This window comes from Hippocampus bargibanti, linkage group LG02 (assembly GCF_051943395.1).
Source record: "Hippocampus bargibanti isolate YZ-2025 linkage group LG02, ASM5194339v1, whole genome shotgun sequence".
Lineage (NCBI taxonomy): Eukaryota > Metazoa > Chordata > Actinopteri > Syngnathiformes > Syngnathidae > Hippocampus > Hippocampus bargibanti.
In genome coordinates, this window is record NC_142735.1 from 25,842,264 (window position 1) to 25,865,229 (window position 22,966).

Below are 22,966 nucleotides of genomic sequence, written 5' to 3' on the forward strand. Positions count from 1 at the left end.
TAGCGCTCTGTCCTCTTTTATAATTACTTTACAATCCAAGAAGGCTAGTTGGTTCTCTTTAATGTCCTCACGAGTAAATTTAATGTCGATGTTTACAGAGTTGAGGTGATCTGTGAAGGATTGAATTTCTTGTTTTTTAATTATGACAAAAGTATCGTCCACATATTGTGATATCATGAGAGGCTGGCTCTCAGCGGGACAGGACAAGAAGTGCAATGGACGACAGGTTTGGATACAAACAAAGGTTTTAATCAAAGGTTTCAGGGGGGATTCACAAGCAACAAAGGTTTGAATAGTGTCTCTTCCAATACTTAAATCAAAATAAAGTCTCTTCTGAGGTAAAAGTGAAGACGGAGTTCTTTTCCAAGAGTCTCGAGGCCTCACTCCTCATGTAGCCTAGCCACCTTAGCAAGGTCCAAATCCAGTGTCCTGTCGTGTGGTCCCAACTGGCAATGAGTTCCACGCAGCAATCAACTTCTTCACAGAGCACAGCAATCGAGCTTGTCTTTCCCCAAGCTGCACACTCAGAGGCTCTCTGCCTTAAGATCCCACCCTGATCAGCTGCAGGTGTGTGGTTTTAATTGCTGCCTTCCACCAGATGGGGCCAAGACTCTCTCTGGGTGGAGCCATCTTAGGGGGATGTATTTGCCCTCCAGGACACAGCCTCTCGTGACATCACAATATCTAAACCAGTGTCTGGGTTTTGTCCCTGGGAAGGATGTGAGGGCCTGTTTCTCCATCTCTTCCATGTACAGATTAGCCACTATGGGTGAAACTGGTGAGCCCATAGCACAACCATGAATTTGTTTATAAAATTTCTCCCGAAATTGAAAATACGTAGTATTAAGGCAGATTTCCAATAATTTGCAGATGTTATCCGCTTTAAGTTTGGTTCTTTCATGCAGAGAAACGTCCGCCAGCAGTCTCGTCCTCACCACTGAGACAGCTGCTGGGGTTGGGACAGATGTATAGAGAGAAGTCACATCGTATGATGCCAAAGTTTCCTCAGGTTCCAATATGAGGTACACAAGGTATCACTGTATTTTGAATGTGAAATTTTGAGCTTTTGGCTGATTAAAAAAAGATCTGAGCAAAAATTATAATCGATTAATTTGATCATCAGTAGCTGCACCTCCAAGTGGAGTCTTCAATCTTATTCCATATTTTGAGCAAATCCACAGTAAATCGTGACGACCGCGCTGATTGGAGACAGCGGGAACAGCGTCCTGTCATGCAAATCAGAATTCCAAGAGCAAAGCTTCACAGCGGTCGGCTTTGGCAACTGCCAGTGGCAGCTATCGGGGCGTCCATGTTGAGAATAGAGCTCTGTGAACATTATTCCTAGATCTCAAGACGTCGAGGATCAGGCGGGGGTGGGGTTGTGGGGGGGCCTCCACCAGGGTGCAAAGGCAATAAAGCGACGTTTGAGTGGGAGAGCTCGAGTTCTCTCCCGGCCGTCCCTCGCGCGGCCATCTGCGCCGAGTGCGATTAATCATCCCGCGTCTCCCAGACGTGGCGAACCGATGCCATGACACTCGAATCCGGTGTGTGTATGTGTGTGTCTCACCAAGTATTTGCAGCTTTCATAGTGTCAGAGCTGCCTCCACTGCCACGCGCCCAACGGTGTTGGCATTTATTAAGCATTCTACGAGCAAAAGTAGAACGCTACTGGCGGTGGTTACGACCAGTCCTGCCGGTCAGCGACGGTTGTTGATGGTGTTCATTTTGCAGCATGTCCCTGATGGTCCCTTTGATTGACATGTCAGGAGGGACACAAACAAAAAATGCACGGAGCACGTGACAGAAGAGCGCGTCAATGAGCCTATTTTGCAACTTACTTAATTCTGAGGTGAAAGAATGCTCCGCCAGCATTCTCAATTGTTCACGAGATCGGGGAAAGATTTCCACGAGGGAATAAAGGAACGTCAATGACGAGTCGAGTTCTGGGGAATCAAGGTGAACGGTCAAAAGATGCGTAGCAACATAGAAGACCCTTCCACCAAGGCTCAATATACCGCATGTGGATCAGCGCCAAGTTTTTTTTCATTGATCTTCTGAAGATGTATGGATTTCTCATTAAGCTTCATCTATTATTCAATGGGAAATGAAGAGAAATGTCAAGAAGTGCTAGTTATGGTAACATCATCTCAGCTTTTTCCCGGCGCGAGCACAAAACGAGAAGCGACGTGTAGTGGGAGAGGGTTCTTTCCTTGTCCGACTGTTAAATTAGGTGGTGCGTAACAGCTGATCATGAATTTATTAACTAATGAATACATGTATCTTCTTCTTTTCCTTTGGGCTTTTCCCTTCAAGGGGTCACCACAGCAAATCAATGTCCTCCATCTTCAGAGGTTTGATTCGCATGTTTGTTTTGGCCAAACTTTTACGCCGGATGCCCTTCCTGACACAACCCTCTGTATTTATCCGGGCTTGGGACAGGCACAATAAGACACTGGCTTGTGTCCCCTTGTGGCTACAGAACAAGCAACTCTATCAACAAAATAAAGATGAGCAACATTCAAATAAAGTAAAACTACTCACCATTTGATGACAATGCGTGAAATGGGCATAGATATAAATCAATACACACAAAAGAAATTCAACTCATATGCCCATTTACAATTTATCAACATAACTTCAAGCAAGGTTACCGGCTTATTTTGGACATGGATTATAAAAGCTCACTTTAAAGGACAACCGACGTCTCCCGACAAGTTGTGTCCATAATTTGTAAAATGGCTTCAAATGACTTCTACTGAGCGTATTTTACAAAGATTCCACTGCATATAGCTATATTTTACCTTTTAAGACTCGTGCTGAATATTCCGGAAGTCTTGTTTTTGAGTTGGTGACGAGTCCGTACGTGACGTCACTGAAGGAATGCCCCTGATCGGAAAAAAAGGGCACATTGTAGCAGTCCTTCCATTACGTCAATGCTTGTTTGGTCTGAAAACCTGGTGTTGCACCAGAAAAAGCCAGAAGGGGGCGTCCTAGCTCCATGGAAGGAATTTCTCAGCCTGTGGAAACGGGCTGATTAATTCCTCACAGGAGGTCGCCATTTTGTGCCTCTTTTTGGGTGAGACATTTCCCCCCAATGTTGCCTCAAAATGGCACGGAATAAATTATTTAATCGATTGCAAACATGTATGCTTTCCTCTTCAGAACTATTCGAATCATATTCATAACTGGAAGTGTAACAAGAAAGCATATTATCCGAATCTGAAGCCATTGTTTTGATTCTCCAGCAATGCAAGATGTCTTGGCGTGACGTCACGAACTGGGGGCGAGACTTTCTGAAAATGCCCAGTTCGCAGCTCAATTTTTTTGCAGATTTTGGACACTTTAAGTCATTTTTATTGGTGTTTTGCATTTGACTAAAAATATCATACTGCGTGTTTTGGGTGTTTTAGATGCTATAAAACGTTTTTCTGATGTCAGTTAGGAAACAAAAAAAGTGATGGCGGTTGTCCTTTAAGGCATGTCCTCTGCCTTTAAACACACAAACAGAATTACAAACTAGCCTATGTAGTCGTTCAGGAAAATGAAAGAAACCAATGCAACAGCCCCCAGACGCTGTTGCTCAGCGGTCGCTCACCACGAGGTGTTAGTGGCTAACTAGCCACTAACATGTCGTATGACAGTGGCATTCCCTATCAGTCTCTTCTGTGTCGGCTCTCAGTCATACAGGAGTGGTCCATCGATGAAAAGGTTTCTTCAGCCGTCATCTGTACTTCCTTAAAGGTGTCAGACGATTCGCTCCTCATCCAAAGAGCTTTGTCAGCGAACTAAAGTTTGCTGGACAACTTCAGTTAGTTTCTTAGCATCATTATTTAGTTAGTGTGTTTGATGTTGGAATGGGAGAAACTCCGGGATGGCTATAAAAACTGGATCAATTTATTTGAATTGTTCTTGCTCCCTGGTTCTTGCGGTGACTCCTCGTCCAAATTAACGATCACTCTTCTTTTCAAAAGTCTGCAGGTAATTTATTATTAAAACTTATAGGAATGGCTCAGCACTGTGGAAGGGCTGTTTTTAGCCATGCTAGCTAGCCGTCCGTGGCTTAGCTCCTAGCGTCCTACAGAGCAGAATGGATCTGTGGTACGGTTAATCAATCTTGTTTTTAGACTACGCTTTTGCCACAAACACTACTAGTAATTCCGTGGTGCTACAATGTTACAAAAAAAAAAAAAATACACGATTACTACGAAAACAAAAAGATATTCTTGCACTCTGATTAAACAAGCTAACCGAGCCACGCAAGTGAGACGTAGTGATTGAGATAGAGTCAAAGTGATGGCGTGATAAGAGATGACAGCAGCTGAAGATACACACGCCTGAAAAGTGACACCGGCATTGCTCGCTGGCTGCTGGCAGAGATGAGAGAGAAATGCTGAGATCAAGCTAATGAGGATGATCTGCAGCTTTTGGGGAGGAAGTGTAAGTTTATCCCAACGTCAGGCTAATTCTCCAGTCAACAAGTCAATTCTCCAGTCAACGGGATGGGGGCTGCGTGACATAAAAAAAAAAAGCGATCCGGGCCTTATTTATGCTGCTGCCCTAGATAATAGCACTAATATGTTTTAAACAGCTTGAGCCTCGAGGGTGGCCGGGGATGTTCACTTTGGCGACCAATACAAGCGGAATCCATTAGAAAATCCTCATCCTCACCGGTGTGAATGTGTGCTCCGCCTTCAAAACACTCCAGCCTGATTGTGATAGACAACCAACCACTATTTATCAATATGGAAAAAATATGCAAAGCATCTCTGAGACCGTGTGTTCACCTTCATCCTGGAGGAAGCCCGTCATCTGTTTGTTTGCATTCGTGCGACCTCACAAATAAGCCGTGCAGCGCAAAAAAAAAAGACACCGGTCCATAAAAACAATGGCACTGAAATGTGAAAGTAGCCTCACACCTCATCTAGTGCTGTAATCACTGTGAAAGGATGCAGGAAGACACGAGGTGTGCAAAGTGAAATAAATAATAGATCGCGAGCATGTAGTGGAGACGAATGAGGGGTCTGATTTCAAAGCGTCAATGATTTTTCAAGTTTAGTAGGACTAATCCTGACACCCACGGCCAGCATTGGTCGACATTAAAAATGATCAACAGCGGGGAGGAGGGTGGGGCGGTAAAGGAGAGAGCAAGAGATGGAGAGAGAGAGAGGGCGGAGAGAGAGCGAGAGAGAGAGAAACAGCAAGAGGGAAAGCGAGAGAGGAAGGAGAGAAAGAGAGAGACACTGAGGGGGAGAGAGCGAGTGAGGGAGATAGAGGGGGGGAGAGATAGGGAGGGAGCCAGAGAGAGAGCAGAGAGAGAGGGGATGGGGAAAGAGAGAGCGAGAGAGAGAGACAAAGAGCTTGTGGGAGAGCAAGAGAGGTATAGAGAGCAAGAGGGCAAAAGTGAGAGAGAGAGAGCAAGAAGGTTAGCAAAATGGGGAGAGAGAGTAATAATACTAAGAATAATGCTAATACTACTACTACTACTACTACTAATAATAATAATATATTTCATTCATAAGCGCCTTTCACTTTACAGTCACATAATTTTTTTGTGCGGGTGAGCAGCGGCAGCCATTCGCGCCAGCGTTCACCCTACCCGGAAATAACACAGCAGCAAAGTTAGAAAAGGAATAGGAAATGAAACAAAAAAATAAATAAATACCAAATAAAACAGAGAAACCACAAATGGGCTCTCAATGGACAACTTGGGGCATTTTGAAGTGAAAATGTGCCGATTGCAAGAACAATCATATTCCAGGACACTCACAAAATGGCCTTTTATATTATTTGCTTTAATGCAGCAGACCAGGTGTTAATTAACATTGCATAGTAAGGAGAGAGGGAGAGAGAGAGAGAGAGGGAAAGGGAGGGGGAGAGCAAGAGAGGTAGAGAGAGTGAGAGAGAGAGGGAGAGACCTAGAGAGGTAGAGAGAGCAAGCAAGAGAGTGAGAAGAGAACTAGTGGGAGAACAGAGCATAAGGGGGAGAGAGAGAGTCGGAAGGAGGGCAAGAGAGAGCAAGAGGGAGAGCAAATGGGGTAGAGAGAGAGGGGGAGCATATGCAGGATTCCCGCGTGTCCTGGAAAACCTGGAAAAGCACTGACCTGTTTTCCAGCCATGTAAAACACATGGGAAATGAGGGAGTCGCAATCAAATGTCCTGGAAAACATTCAATTCCCCTGGAAAGTATTTTTTCCTCTCTCAGCTTCTCTCTGCCTGCTGGGCGAATATTTTTGACTGCCTTGACGGGCAAGGACATTGGGGTGTCGCGCTTTGTGACTTCCTCTCTGCTTCCAGCCGGCGCACAGCCCCCCCCCCCACCTCCCGTGAATCTACCAACTGATTAAATTGGATTTTTTTTCCCCCAGTGAGAGCACTTCTAATGTTCCGTTTTTGTTACTCTAGAGCCCATTTTTTCAGACCCGGATCAAGATTCATTTTCTCAAAAGAATCACCTAAACTAGCGCCTTACAGTTAAAGATATTTGCTGTCGAGTGGTCTTGCCGGGCCGCGTTTCACTCCGTATTTCGTACCCATGCCAATGTCTGCCAGCAGGATCGGCAAATATGTGAATGATAGAAGTTGATTGACAATTCCACTCTGTTAAAATGCTCTGCATGTGCGTGGAGAGATGTGTATTGACTTTTCATGCATTTTTAGTTTTTTTTTTTTTGCTAGCGTTGCGCTCCAGGGCTAGTCAACTTAGCCGTGGCGGCGCCATGGGTGCTCATATTTGACCTCCCTCCAAACCGTCGACTGCTACATCAGTTATGTAACATTGAGTTGAAAGTCATTTTGATGCCGCCATCCCAGTGACGTTCTTGAGTTGTGCTTTTCAAGGGCTCTCGTGGAGTGAATGTTGAGAATCGATTTGCGGCGGTGAGGTCCAAGCCAAGAGCCAATCAAAAGTATCGGGTTAAGTGAACAAAATATAAGGTACAATTGTAGAAAATAATACTTATTCAGAGTTCGATATCTTCTTTTCCTTCTGGCTTTTTTCTTCAAGGGGTCGCCACAGCGAATCAGTAACCTCCATCTTCAGAGGTTTGATTCGCATATTCAGAGTTCCATATGATTTATTTATTTATTTATCTATTTATTTATTTGTAAATGGGAGTGTGTAACTCATTTTAGTCGTGCGCCAATGTGGAGTTACATCTTCCCTCGGAAACCATAAAATAATTATTTATACCCAACAAAATGAACTAGATGAACTCATTCACTGCCAGACGATGTGCAAAAACGTGTCCACTCCAGTGCCAGGGTTTTTGTCATTTTCACACAAATTGCAGGACACACAGAATATTGAGTTTTAGGACTACATAAACATTCATTTCAGTGTAAGAAACTTTAGACTCTCTTCTTTCATGAGAAAAAAATAGTTAATTCCCAAGTTTTAGGGGGCTAGACTTATCTGAGCTTGAAATGGGGGCAGCTGTACAAAAATGCTATACAATACATACATATTGGTTTATATAGCGATTCAACAAGAGCTGAAGCTGGAACAAAGCGCTAACATGGACAAAAGGCAAATGCTGCCCCCCCGTAGAAAGAAAAAAAACACATTGCCATAGGTCTGACCCCCACTTTATCAGCATCCCCCGCAAGAAAAAACAAACCCCCAAAAATTTGGGAATGGCAGCAAATGACTTAACTAGTTTTGAAATCATTGAGGTAAAATAGTTGGTCAAGTGAGGGCCAAAATTATTGCAAAATCTTAGTTATTCATTACACATGACAATTTGACATTTTCGGTCCAGATTTCGCTTTCGCGGGCCATGTAAAATGATTTATCAGGCCGGAAATGGCCCCCACGCCTTGTGTCTGACTTATAAAGTAATCCTGGTAAAAAAAAAAGAAAATAAACGTAATTAATTGAGAACCCCGAGCGTCATGATAGCGAAAATTGTTACGCGCAAGCGAGCAGTGTTTATCTAAAAGTTCTTAAAATTTCCCAGGTCGATTGAAGTTGGAAAATTGTGGAAGCGCGATGAAAAGACAAGTTGTTTCTGTTTTCTGTACGCATTTGTGTTCATAAATGTTGTACTGTATTATCATGCCTGACAATTATGGTTGAATGTTGGATGCATCTTGTAAGTAGACCAAGGCAGAGCAATGCTGATCAAAGTGCTTAAAATATAACACGAGGACATCGGAAAAAATCTTTGCACATCCTATTTTACGTTTCTCATTAAAACCGAATTTCGTTTCTTCGCTCCCAAGCAACAAGCCTGTATTCTATCGCGGCATTCGCTTCCAGCTTCATTAATGCATCACTGCCTAATTCATTAGTCCCGGGTTGATGAGGAACGCTGTTCGCTAATTCACAAGCGGGAGGGGGGTCAGGAGCAAAATTGGACGGATGGAGAATTCATTTCTCACGTTAAAGCAGAGATTGGGTATATTTTGCCCCTCACGCGAGTGGCGCGGCGGAGGAGAAGGTTTCCGAATGCAAGGGGCGTGTTCAAAGGTGTCGGAGACGCCAGCAAAGGTGGCGAATGGGAAATGTTGATGCGCCGATGAGGGAGGATTACGAGGGATAATGTCGTTATCGGAGGTGCTGGAGGCCGTCGAGATAAACAGTAGTTGAATGCAGTGTTGTCATTTTGGAAACAACTCGAGTTGGGTTCCCTCTTTGCCGGGTAGCTCGTGATGACAGTTTGCACTTTATCGAGCTTTCGTTTGACTGGCCGCACTGTTCAAATTTGCTCATGTTTGCCTCATCTTTCGCTATTTGGCAGCAGCGGGCAATCCATGAAAATCGTCATCGTTGTCACCGCCTTCTGCAATGACGTCCCACCTCATAAGCATGAAAAAAAACTGCAGGAAAAAGCCATTCTTTAAAGTTTTGGATCACATTGGGCGGTGCCGGGAAGGGGTAATGAGGCAACCTGTGAGAGCATTAGACAATTTATTGCATGGACCAGATTCCATTCCAACATTAGTATTCATGTCGAGAAGCCAGCCAGGCTTGCGATTCGTTGTTTGGCCATCGCGGCTGCGTTGCGGAGTGGGGAAGAGAAAGCCATAATGGCCGGCAAATGGATCCGCAGAACTGCAGAGGAAATGGATTTGTGGCAGTTGGCCATTTTGGAGCCACTTGCTGCAGTCTGGAGAGTTTTCCAATGGATCTACTCATGAGAAATAAAGGACATAAATAAATGTGTTTATGTTGCCGTCTATATATATATATATATATATATATATATATATATATATATATATATATATATATATATATATATGTATGAAAAAAATATCTAAAAAAAAAATATATATATACAGGTGCAGTGGGACCTTGGCTTACGAACTTAATTGGTTCCCAGACAGAGTGTGAAGGTGAAAAGTGTGGATCCCAAAAATTAATTTGCCATAGGAAACCATTAAAATGAGAATAATCCGTTCCCAGACACCCATAAAACATCATTTTCTACTTTCTAATTTTCTAAGACTTAAAACTACACAAAATATACCTTATTTTACGTACAATAAATGTGCTATTGTATGATTAAAGAAATAACGTGTACTGTACAATAAAGTCAGTTTATTGACCTTTATGATGGTCGTTAATGGCTTGATGGAATGGAGTGTCCGGTTTCCTCAGCATTAAACACTTGATGAGGAACAGAGGCTTCTTTCACCATCTTTAGGAATGATCCCTTGGAGGTGCTTTCTCTGTGATAATTGTATCTAGTTCTTCATCAATTGTGATCTGTTTAGCTGAGTTGATAGCTTTTTGCATAAAGTGTACAGATGACATGTGCAGGTTATTTGTGCAGCCTGATTGATGGGATATTTTAACCTTCCAGTCTACACTCTGCTTTTGAATTATCAAAGTCGAAATGGGTCCAAATTTCACTGTTTTCTATCCATTTTCTCATCATTTCACTTGTTTTTTTCAATCTCTGTACTCTACCTTTCGTGTGTGTGTTTTCTCACTGTCTCCCTGTCTGACTGTCTCTTTAATGTTTACCCCCCCCCCACCCCACCCACCTCACTGCTGGGTTCTTGACCAATCACGTGGCTTTAACCGACGACAGCATTTTGTTTTTTGGAGAACGGCCTCGCTCTCTCTCTGTCTGTAACCCCATCCCCCACTGCTGCGTTCTTGACCAATCACGTGGCTTTAACCGAAGACTGGGCGCGGGGAATAGAGGACAAAAACAGTGGCCACCATTTTCTTGTTAGGAGAACGGGCTCGTTCGCGAACGACACATCACTCATTGTGGCAGCTCTGTGCGTATCCCGAAAAATAGTTCATATGCCAAGGTAAAATTTTCATAAATGTAATGTTCGTAAACCAAAAAGTTTGTAAGCCAAGGGGTTCGTAAACCGAGGTTTCACTGGATATGAAACAGAGATACAGCTTCATCGATTCGTTGTTTGGCCATCGCGGCTGTGTTGCGGAGCGGGGAAGACAAAGCGATAATGGCAGGCAAATGCATATCTTCTTCTTTTCCTTTCCGCTTTTCTCCTCAGAGGTCGCCACAGCGAATCAATGTCCTCCATCTATCCTGGTTTTGTGCATCCTCTACTCTCACACCAGCTACCTTCTTGTCCTCTTTGACCACATCCATAAACCTCCTCTTCGGTCTTCCTCTCGGTCTCCTGCTCAGCATCCTTCTGCCGATACAGTCACTCTCTCTCCTCTGGACATGTCCAAACCATCTCAGTCTGGCCTCTCTGACTTTCTCTGCAAAGCCTCTAATATGAGTTGTCCCTCTAATGTACTCATTAGTCTCCAGTCCAAACATCATGGCTGGTCTCATCACTGTTTTATACACTTTTCCTGTCATCCTAGCTGAAACCCTTCTATCACACATCACACCTGACATTTTTCTCCAGCCGCTCCAGCCTGCCTGGACACACTTCTTCACCTCTTTTCCACACTCTCCATTGCTCTGGACAGTTGACCCCAAGTACTTAAAGTCCTCCACCTTCTTTATCTCTTCTCCCTGTAGCATCACTCTTGCACTTGGATCATCCCTCTCATTCACACACACATATATCCCGTCTTGCTGCGACTGATCTTCATTCCTCTCCTTTCCAGGGCATATCTCCACATCTCTAGTTTCTCCACCACCTGTTCCCCGTTCTCGCTACAGATCACAATGTCATCTGCAAACATCATGGTCCAAGGAGATTCTTGTCTAATATCGTCTGTCAGCCTGTCCATCGCCATAGCAAATAAGAGCCATAAAAATAAGCGCCATAAAAATAAGGGCTCAGAGCTGACGCCTGGTGGAGTCCCACCTCCACCTTGAATTCCTCCGTCACACCGACAGCACACTTCACAACTGTCTTCCAGTCATGATACATGTCTTGCACCGCTCTGACATAGTTTTCCGTCACTCCAGACTTCCTCATGCAATGCCACAGCTCTTCTCTGGGCACCCTGTCATACGCTTTTTCCAGATCTACAAAGACACAATGCAATTCCTTCTGACCTTCTCTGTACTTCTCTATCAGCATTCTTAAAGCAAACACTGCATCTGTCGTACTCTTTTTTTTTTTTGGAATGAAGCCATACTGCTACTCACAATTTTCACTTCTGCTCTTAGTCTGGCTTCAACTACTCTTTCCCAGAGTTTCATTGTATGGCTCATCAACTTTATATATACAGTAAAGTCTCGTTATATCGATATCGGATATATCGATAGTCCCGGTTATATCGATACTATTTCTATGCACGCACGGAGAAAATTACATGCAAACAGGGTCGGATATATCGATAGTCCCGGTTATATCGATATTTTTTCAGACTCCCTTGAATATCGATATAACGAGACTTTACTGTATATATATATATATATATATATATATATATATATATATATATATATATATATATATATATATATATATATATATATATATAATCTGATATTTCCAAGCACCAAATCTTATCAGCATGTTTATTGTGAGATGAAGTTGGAACAGTTATCTCACGCATCCCCCTTCATTTTCCCCAAAGTTCAGCATTCATTATTGATGAGCACAGTGCGCACACGAGTCACATTGCATCAGTGCTCCAAGACAGTCTACATTCTCACTTTGTGGGTTGAGGTCGGGAGAACTATATAGCACTATGCAGCCATTCAAACGGAACATAGGCCTTTTTTTGGCAAGACAACAAGGCAACGAGGAGGAATGTTTTGCTTTCTTTTGTTTTGTTGGATGGGATGGGTGGGTGCTGTGTGTTCATTTTAATGGGGAGATGTGCACCTTACGTAACAGGTGTCGCTTTTTGTCAAAGCGCCTGTGCAGATGGTAGTGACAGGCCTTTTTTATGTGGCGCCGCATTGATGTGCAAAACATGAACATTTGATGGCAACCTTTCGAGCAAAGAGGCAATTACAAAACATTCCACGCCGCTCCTCCTTCCCAACATTTGCGACGAGGAGCAATGCGGCGGGTGGAGATGCGTAAAGTTTGAAATTAAACGTAATGAAAGGGCGACGCACCGAGGAGCTCGCTGAGAAGAGGAGGGTAAGCCTGGCTGAGGAAGGCTGATGAAAAGGCGACAGAGGAGGGGGGTCTATGGGGGTGTGTGAGAGAGCCTTGTGAGCAGGCAAAGCAGAATGGGTCTTAATTGATGGAACATTCAGAGAGCCGGGAAAGCTGAGCGGAGTCTCGGCTGCTCATTAAGGTCATTATACCTCCGTCTGGAACACGCACACACACACGCTCACGCGCACACGCACGCACGCACGCACGCACACACACACACACACACACACACACACACACACACACACACACACACACACACACACACACACACACACACACACACACACACACACACACACACACACACACACACACACACACACACACACACACACACACACACACACACACACACACACACACACGAGCATCTCAGGCTGGAGACATTGAGAGAAGAAGCCAATTTGGTCGCATATCAAAAATGAGCCTTTTGATGAGCGGCAACTCCAGGGCCGAGTGCTTTGCTTGTGTCAAAGCGGTTAGCGCACGCCCATCTGTGATTGCGCCACTCGCAGACGGAGCGGGACGTCGACGTCCCCTTGAAAACACCAAGTATAAAGAGGAGGAAGATGAAGAATCAGGAGAACAAATGAGGGATGTGCTGAGAAGATGGGAGAAAGACTAAATGGAAAAAGGATTCCAGAGTCGCTGCGGGGCGGGGTCATGAAGGCCTGTGTCCGAGATCAATAATGAAAACCAATTATTGTCGTTACGCGGACAGGAAATGAAGGTAAAAGTCGATGCGTCGCATAGAAGAAGGGAGGGATTCCACTTTGGTTTCATCAAAGTTGCTTTTCTTCAACATTTCATTAGCCACGACTGAACAATGTTGGTATTAGTTACTCAATATCCATCAATAGGTACGCTCGTTAACCGTTCAACAAGTTTAGAGTGAGGTGATCGTTAGTGAGCACAAGGTTAGCGATCTGGCTCTTAATTAAAGCTGTGGGAAGGTGGGTTGGAGCTGTAAGGGGAACAAAAAAAATCTCATGAAGGCCTAAAGGGACTGTGATCAATTTCCCGGGTTGCACACGAGTCCATTTAAAGGCTTGCTTGTGCTAGCGCGCGTACACACTGAAATGCCGCAAATGATCCGGCACGTACGTCGCTCTAACAGTGCAGTTCATGTCGTTGCTACTCGATACTGAAGTTGCTCTTGAGTGGGCTCAATTTTATTTATTTATGTATTTATTTATTTATTTATTTATGTATTTTGTATTTTTCTTTTTTGTTTGTATTCATTTTCTATATCTATCTGTCTGTCTGTCTGTCTGTCTGTCTGTCTGTCTGTCTGTCGGTCTGTCTGTCTGTCTCTGTCCGTCCGTCCGCCATCTTAAAGCAAATAAAATGCAATATTTTATCTTCATTTGAAATCAATTTTTGAGAGAATTTAAGACAGGTCTCAATGCCCCACGTCGTCCAAAGTCGGTACAGTATGTAAATGACGAGCATCCATGTGTTGTTGATTTCACCTTTGCAATCAGTCGATTATTTCTTCTTAAAAATCATGAAACCTGACTTAGCATGAGCTAGCATATTTTTTATTTTGAAAGAGCCCCTTTTTTGGTCAATTAAGCCCCGGTTTGAAGATGGATAAATTCAATCGCTCCACTCTGTAAGACAACAATTTCATGGCAGCCGCAAGGCAGCCGTGCTCGGCGAAAGCTTATTTAGCTTTACATCTGGGCCGAGTCAGTATCAGGGTTATTTTTGGAAATCCCCGCTGGCAAGTGTGCGTTTTGTGCCCACGCTTTTATCCATAACAATTTCCAATGATGAAAGAAGCGAGAGGCCAGAGATCGGCGACTGTAGCTCAAAGCTGCTCTTTGTTACATTTGTTCCCCCCCCAAAAAAGAGCCGGGCAGCAATTTCACATGCGGGAATCTAACGGTGACGATTGTGTCCATTTGTGTCTCTAGACGGTGTGTCGAACAGCAGGTGTCAAGGGGCGACGTTTGCAATGCGGTTCAGGAAAAAAAATAAATAAAAAAAAAAAATCCGCCGTGACCTGAAAATGGAGCGAACGCTTCTTAACACATTGTATCCGTAAAAGCTTGTCGCCTCCCTAAAGACGGTCCCTTTTTTTGTAAAACCCGACAAATCAAAATGGCAGGAGGGTTGGAGCCGAGCGGAAACAGCCAAATAAAAAGCACCATGCATTTTTTAATAAGCGCTAGCTACCCCGCGCGAAAGTCATTTTGGCTCCACATTTCTTGAAATTAGAAGTGCGCGGCCCGGAATCTTGTTCTGGCGGGACGTTAAATCAAACATGCGGCAAGACAAATGTTTGCTGTTGCACTTTACTGCGCACGCACTCATTGTATACGGCCCATGTAATCGGACTTGAAGCCTCCGTGGGCACCTCGGCTCCACACGTTCGTCTCCCTCGGCGGACGCGCCGCATGAAAAGCCCCCGCCTGGCCTTTAACGGCGGCTCGGGAATCATGGCCAATGCGCACAATTAACGCTTAAACAAACGCTACGTTTCGGCCCGCGCTTTCGAGAAGCGTGAAATGACGATTTATTGGATTTGATTGGATTTGCCTTTATTAGTCTCACAGTGGAGAAATTTCACAGCAGCAAAGTTTGCCTACACGCATGTTGATATGCACTATGACCCCACGTAAGGTTTTTCAAAATACGAGTGTGAGCCTGGATGACTTTTTTCTTCCCACGGTTTATTCTTAAATTCAACACAAAACAAACGTATTTACGCAACGCAAAAAACTGGCAGATAACAGTCTGGTCAATGAGTGCACTTTTTTTTTCTTTCAAGCTCTTTACTCTACCTTTCGTGTGTGTGTTTTCTCACTGTCTCACTGAGGCAGCACTTTGACCTCACCGTGCAGGGGTTCTGGGTACGATCCCGGGAGTTTGTTTGCATGTTATGTGGGGCTTTTCTCCGGGTACTCCGGTTACCTCCCACATTCAAAAAACATGCGTGGGAGGGTAACGGAACATTCCATATTGTATTAAGGTGTGATTGTGAGTGCGTATGATTTACGGTACATGTGCATGCCCTCATATTTGCTGGAAACCGGTTTAGGGTGTTGTGGATCAAAAAAAAAAAGAATGGATGAATGAAAGTTGGCAGATAATATGACAACGCTCATAGACATATATTCTTTATCCTCTCCCACAGTCTCCTTCCACAGTACACCCACTGGTCTGTATCAGACTGCCGATGCGTACAGACCAGAATCGCATATGTGCATATGAATCGATTGTCTTAACGAGGTTAAGAACCACTGGATTTATGACATATTTATCAAGGCATCACTCGATATTGTTTGCCTCGAGACATAAAGATGGTGGAGTGCCGGCGCGGCAGTAAGCCGCCGATAAGATGACGTTTGTTAATCTCACACATAAGAAGCTGAGGCACAATGTTAAGAAAGGAAATCAAGGTATTGGTCCAGCAGGGTGCGTGTTAGGGGGTGGCAGGTAGTATGAGTGTGTGTGTATGTGACTCCATGGGTCACCAATCACAAATATACTTGTTCTTTTGTTCCTCATTTAGTTTGAGAGACTCAACAACCGCCCCCCACCACCCACATACCAATCTGATTTGCTGGTGTGATGCCCCTGATGAAAAAGATTGCGCAGCAAATGTAAATTTTGTCACAGCGCATCGCAAAGGATCCCAGAGATAAACGATCTCTCCGTGCGTGCTGAATTATACATGAAGAGCTGATTTGCCTGCCAGCCAAAACAAGATTTTCCAAATGTTATTGCGCATTCTTGTTTTCGAGCATTGTGGTAGACTTTTTCTTTGTAAAGCTCCTCTTTTCCCTCTTAACATTTCACAGATTGCTTGTTCCTGGAAAGAGAGAGAAAACAAGTCTCACTTCACTTGAGTTTAGTTTTGAATTGGCTTCAGGGCGAGTTAAACTACTGTTTGCCTGCAGGTGCGAACAAATAACGCGTAAGGGGGAGGAAGCATGCGGCAGTGACGGCGGCGCGTGATCTCCAATTGATCGAGTGGTCAATAGAGCCCAGCGCGACGATAAGGCAGGCTGAAAGTATCCCAATAACTCTGGAAATCGGCGTTCCAAATTGGCCCATCGGGAGCACTTCGCCGTAGCGCCATTTCTTCTTTCTTATTGCGAGGCGTAATAATGGACCGCCAAAACAAAAAGACGCGTACCATTCTGCAAGAAGTTGCCGTCGCAGGTTGACCGAGGGCGGACGTGACCTCTGTAAGAGAAAGGACCGAGTGATTTACATTTTATTTGTTTATTTATTTATTTTGAGGCGAGGTGATGTGCGAAAGCAGTGTGGTGTTGACCACATCCATTAATACTGGCAGCTAAGCGTTTTCAATTCTGAGAACGTGCTGTGCTAAATATCTGACAATAAACGGCTGTTTTCCTTTCAGTTTCCTTTCAGTTTTATGTAGTAGACAAGCTTGGTTTGGATGTTTGAGGCATCAAAAATGCACGCAAAAAAAAAAATCAAAGTAAAATTTCTGCTTGAAATGCATCCTTTCACAAAAAAAAGCTCTTTCATTCAGAATTTTTTTTGGATGGATATTTTCCAAGAAATCTTTCAAATGTTGTTTCCTATAAAAAATATCCAAATGTACTTTTTTACCCTGTGATGAAAGAAAATGTTTAAGGAACTTACCTTTTGGTAGGTTCAATGCTTACATACCTCGTAAACAAAATTGTTGGAAGGCCTTCAAAAATATGTCCGAATGGTCCAAAATGGGTGAGCTCACCGACTTGAGAAAACCGCCTGGCATTCGGTTTATGAATGAATCTGTTCATTCACTCATTCCTTGACCAAACTGCTTTTGCTCACGTGGCTCTGTCAACATTGCGATTTATTACCCTGTGCGATTATATGAAATTTGAAATTAGTTTTATCGACGTCCCTTTTATTTACATTTTTTTCCCAATGAAGCATACAAATAAATAAATGAATGAATGAATGAATGAATGAATGAATGAATACTATGAAATAAAAATTGCATCGATTGATACATTAAAGCCACAAATTTTATTGCTGCCATCTATTTTGGAACTGTGATTGAACGTTTCATACTGCAAGTCAGTGTAAAGTCAGTCGATTCATAAAAATTAACAAACAAATAAATAAACAAACACATACATGCATGCATACGTACACATACAAAAATAAATAAAAACAAACAAATTATAAATAAACAAATGAATAATTAGATAACTAGATAAATAATAAAAATAAGCAAGCAAATAAAGAAAAAAACAAACATAAATAAATAAATAAATAAACTCGCATCTTAAATCACTGACGTTTTTGTCAAATCAAATTAATAACAACTCGCCTTGGTCATGTTTTGGATCCAACGGTTATTATTGCCCTGTGTGATGTCAGCCCTGTGTGATGTCAGCAAGAAATGTTTTATTGGAGGCGATGTTTGCAGTGGCGGGCAGCTGCACTCATTTGCTGGCAAATCACCAGAGTGGCACAACATTGTAATAATTACAATTGCGAGTCATCTCTCGCTTCTAACCCTCCAGGGGCTCCATATGTTGGCGAGTTGACCCCGGCCCTCATTTCCCTTCCTCACATTTTCTTCTTTGACTCTTCTGCTCCCCTGCCAAGTGCTTTAGAGCTACTCCGCCCTTTTTCCATTTCTCGCTCATCCCATGTTTGCACTCACCCTCGCCCCCTTCGCGTCTACCGCTTTCCCATTGCTGTTAGTCTCACAGGTTAATTCCGACACTTGTATTTTGGGCACTTAACAGACGCTGTACTGTCTTGCCGCCATTCCATTCAAATAAAAATAAATAAACATCCAAACAAACAAATTAAAAAAAATAAAGAAATAAAATAAACACAATAGATAAACAAAACCAAAAAAACAAAAAGATAAATGAATAAATACAAATAAGCAAATAAATAAATACACACATAAAAAAATGACTGCAGGAAAAAATAAATGCATGAATGCATCAATAAATACATAAATAAATACATAGGTAAATAAATAAATACATAAATAAATAAACAAATAAATACATAAAGGTAAATAAATAAAACAAATATACACAGCCAACAAAACATACAAATAAACAGATAAATGAATACATATAAATAAATAAATATATACATAAAAATTAATACTAAATAAATAAAGAAATTAATAACACAAGTAAAATATAGAAACAAAAGAAACAAATACAGTGGGGCCTTGGCTTACGAACTTAATTGGTTCCCAGACAGAGTGTGTAAGGCGAAAAGTGTGTATCCCAACAATTAATTTCCCATAAGACACCATTCAAATGAGAATAATCCGTTCCCAGGTCTCCATAAAATATAATTTTCAACTATATAAGCCTTAAAAAGACACACAATATACCTTATTCTATGTATAATAAATGTGCTATTGTATTGTAATGAAAGAAATACACTGCACTGTATAATAAAGTCACTTTATTTACATTTGTGATGGTCGTTGATGGCTCTTAATTGACACTTGTTGCTTTCTGACTTGTGAGGTCTTATGAAACTGAGGCATTACATTATCATTCATCATGTGGATGATTCTCATAGCCACAGTCTTTTCTGGATGGACCTGTTCAATAAAAGCCTGCACATCATTCCACTTAGCCAACATTGCCTTGGTGCTCTCACTTGATGCTGCAGCCATTTCCTCCTCCTTGCCCTCAGATGACAACTCCTGAATGGCTTGCTTCTGCTTGTCCTCTTGAAGGCAAATCAAATCCTCTATGTTGAGGACCTCATTATGGTCAGCCACAAGCTCCTCGATGTCATCTGCATCCACTTCGAGTCTCATGTTCTGTCCAATGGAAACAATGTCGTCCAAAACAACAGAGTCATGAGGATCAAATCCTTCAAAGTCCCTCTCAAAGATGCATGCGGGCCACAAATTCTTCCATGCTGCTTTCAGGGATTGAAGGGTAACATCATGCCAAGCCTTTTTCTATCAGCTGAACACAATGATACACAATGAAATGGTCCTTCCAATAATCCCTAAGGGATAGTTCGGTGTCATTAGTCACGTGAAAGCATCAAGTAAATAAAGCCTTTGTGTAAAGCTTTGTTGCGAAGGATGGTAGCAATGGTGGACGTAGCATATCGGTCCTGGCCCGCTAAATCAGACAAACGCACACCTCGTTCGTGTTTCTCAATGATCTCCTTCTTCTCCTCGACTGTAATTTTGTTTTGCCTATGCTGGGGTCTTTTTCGGTCCCATAACAGCAAAAGTATCTGTGAAAAAAAGCGTTGAAGACGATCGACGTGTGCATTCATTCATAAAGGGGATGTGGAAAGGTAGGCCGGCTGGGGCGCTGTTCGGTCGTGTGCTTTGGTGTTCTTCCCCCAAAGATTACTCCGCCAGCCGGGGTGGGGTGGCGCTCCATGTGTATCCCGAAAAGTAGTGCTTATGCCAACGTTTAATTTTCATTAATTTAACGTTCGTAAATAAATAAATAAATACATAAATAACTCGGAAAGCTTGACTCTGAATCATCTCCAGTGCTTGAATGCGGGAATTTGAGGACATTAAAAAGCAAAAACAATTGTCTCGAATGAGAGTGTAACTGACACTATTAGCGAGGGGAAAGGGGCCCTGAACAACACTGCTGGCATTCTTCCACCCAGCACCGGTAGCGCGCTAATGAAAACACTAAATCTTCCTGACAAATTGTGTATCCAAATTGCAGGAAAGTTCGTAGTCGTAAAATCCACATTTTTGTTCAAGGGCCGCTACGTGTACAGTGGTGTGTAAAGTATGGCGTCCCTTGGCATGGCCCGTATCTTCTTTATGGAACTCGTTTTTACATTTTAGTTAAATTGTTTTTTGTATATTGGATTGGATTGGATGTACCTTTATTCGTCTCGCAGTGGAGAATATATGTGATTTATAGTATTGCAGATTTTTAACTAATTGCAGTTGACTCTGGAATGCGTTGTATTTGGTTTGTCATCTTTTCCGTTTTTACCCCACCAGGTATTCCGAAGTGGGGAAGGGATGGGCATCCGTCTGGACAGCGCCTCGGCTTTTCCAGGCGCCGTCATCTCGCCGCATTACGACTCTCTGCTGGTCAAAGTCATCGCCAGTGGCAAGGACCTGCCCACCGCTGCCTCTAAGATGAGCAGAGCCCTGGCTGAGTTCAGAGTGAGGGGCGTCAAGGTAAGAAAGACGAACGGGAATGTTCAGTGCCGTCAAACTCAACGCGACCCTGAAGGATATTTGTAAGCCAAACCTTGCTTGGCTCTGACATTGTTCAGTTGGTAAAGGTGCGACAAGGCACACATAGTTACATCGCATGTTTCATTTACAAGACACAAAATGGCTTCTCACAAAAAAAACAGGAAAGGCATAACAGTTGAAAGAAAACATTACGATATTCAAATATCCAAAAAAACATCTCGAACAATGACACTGTTTCTCTCGCTCTCTTGATCCTATTTAGCTTGTTAACTAGCGCTCTCTCTCTCTCTCTCTCTCTCTCTCTCTCTCTCTCTCTCTTCCTCTCTCTCTCTCGACCCTATTTAGCATGCTAACTAGCTAGCATTCTCTTTCTCTCTCCCTCTCTCTCGATCCTATTTAGCATGCGAACTAGCTAGCGTTCTCTCTCTCTCTGTCTCTCCCTTTCTCTCTCGATCCTATTTAGCCTGCTAATTAGCTAGCGCTCTCTCTATCTCTCCCCCTCTCTCTAGAACTTATTTAGCCTTTAACTAGCTAACACTCTCTCTCTCTCTCTCTTACTCTCTTACTCTCTCTCTCTCTCTCTCTCTCTCTCTCTCTCTCTCTCTCTCTCTCTCTCTCTCTCTCTCTCTCTCTCTCTCTCTCTCTCTCTCTCTCTCTCTCTCTCTCTCTTTCAGAAACCCCTAAACACATCAAATTATGCGTTGAGCTATGAATGAGGTAGCCTTAAGAATATCTTTGTCATTATTTTTTATGGTGATTATGAAAACTGGGCTCTCTTGCCAATGAACTTGGATATTTTTCTCGGCCATGTCTCAAACAAATGTCAAATAAACATGTGGCGGTCTGTCATTTCATGGAGACTTGCAAATTCCCACCACAAGAAAAGAAAGCTCAAGTATACCGTTCAGCCGTAATTTTCCGCTTACCTCAGTGAAAATGGCAACCCGTTCGAGTAAAATTGACATTTTCCACATTGACATGCTTATTTTGTGCCTTTTCTTCAATTTTTCACATTACGGAGGCGTATATTGTGGTCCAGGTGTCATGTTGAGTTGAGTTCATCTTCCACCTGGCGTCCCCGCTCCCATTTGTCACTGATTACATCTTGGCAAGAACACCAGATGGGTGGCAGGTTCGCAGAATCTGCCGTGCTCGTTTCGCTGCCAACGGATGTTATTGCGTTTCCCCATAATTGGGATGCATTTCCTCAAGCTGTATGCAAGCATATTGCATTGGAATCACGTGGAGCAAGTCATTAAGTCAATTAGTTGTGTGTATCGTTTTAGAGACGGCCCAAAGCGGAAGACGTTAAATGCATGCTTGGATAGGTTTGATGTGGTGGATCTTGACCGGCCGTTACCTTTTAATAGACCGAGTCTTTTATTTTCACTTTTTTCCGTTGGCTGCGTTCATGCTTGTGTGGTCCAGCTGACCAGTTGAGGGAATATTGTGGATCCAGATTACTGTCATGCAATCCAACCCAATCTAAAATTGTAGCGTTTTACACATGGCCAGGAAAATGTTATGGTTTATTTATATACCGTACATTGGACTTCAATGTTCAAAAAATGGATGACTTGTATTACAGGAAAAATCGGCTTTTTCTTTTTCAAGATTGAAGTTCAGCACTGTCACTTAAATGTCACACAAACACCAGTGCCCCCTTGACAAATAACTTGACAAAAGATGGATGCCTTTATTCGTACTGCCGCCAGAATCAAAAACATAAACTGCGGGATGAGGTCTATGGGGATAAACAGGACGTAACCATTGGAAATCGTCCTTGACAACGGGGAAGAGGAAATGGGAAAAGGGTACTTGGGCAATACTGAATGACACAATAGACGCAAGTGGAGGAGGTGGTGCCGCCGTTGTCTTGTTTGTTGATTTTAAAGAGGTGCGACTGTATATTCATCCCATTCTTCAGCAGTGCACTTGCAAAACTCTCAACAAATCTTCTCTCGGGTTGAGTCGCCCAGTCGGCAACCCAAGAGCACACGTCTTGCTCCCCACCTAATTCGTCCTGCTCTTGCAAGTCAATCCCAACATGTGCAGAGATCGACAGAGTCATTATCTTGCAATGGTCTCAGGGGTCTTCTCCGTGCCCTTCTTACTAAAATTCATCCTGAACAGAAGCCTGATAATAATCATAATAATCATAATCATCATCATGATAATAATCTGTAAGCGCCTTTCAAAACTCTCAAGAACAATACTCACTGGAGTACTCATTACAAGACTTCTGCAAAACCGGTTGGGAGACAGTAAAATAGTTCCACACCTTCATCAGGG

General features: G+C 43.0%; 1 protein-coding gene across 1 annotated transcript in view; it reads left to right on the forward strand.

The window, feature by feature from the left end:
* pcxb (pyruvate carboxylase b) overlaps nucleotides 1-22,966 on the forward strand; it is a 174,457-nt gene that overhangs the window by 80,148 nt on the left and 71,343 nt on the right. Inside the window, exon 12 of the mRNA XM_088990514.1 lies at nucleotides 20,471-20,653. Coding sequence (XP_088846640.1) covers nucleotides 20,471-20,653 — 183 coding nt within the window. The remainder of the gene's footprint in view (nucleotides 1-20,470; nucleotides 20,654-22,966) is intronic.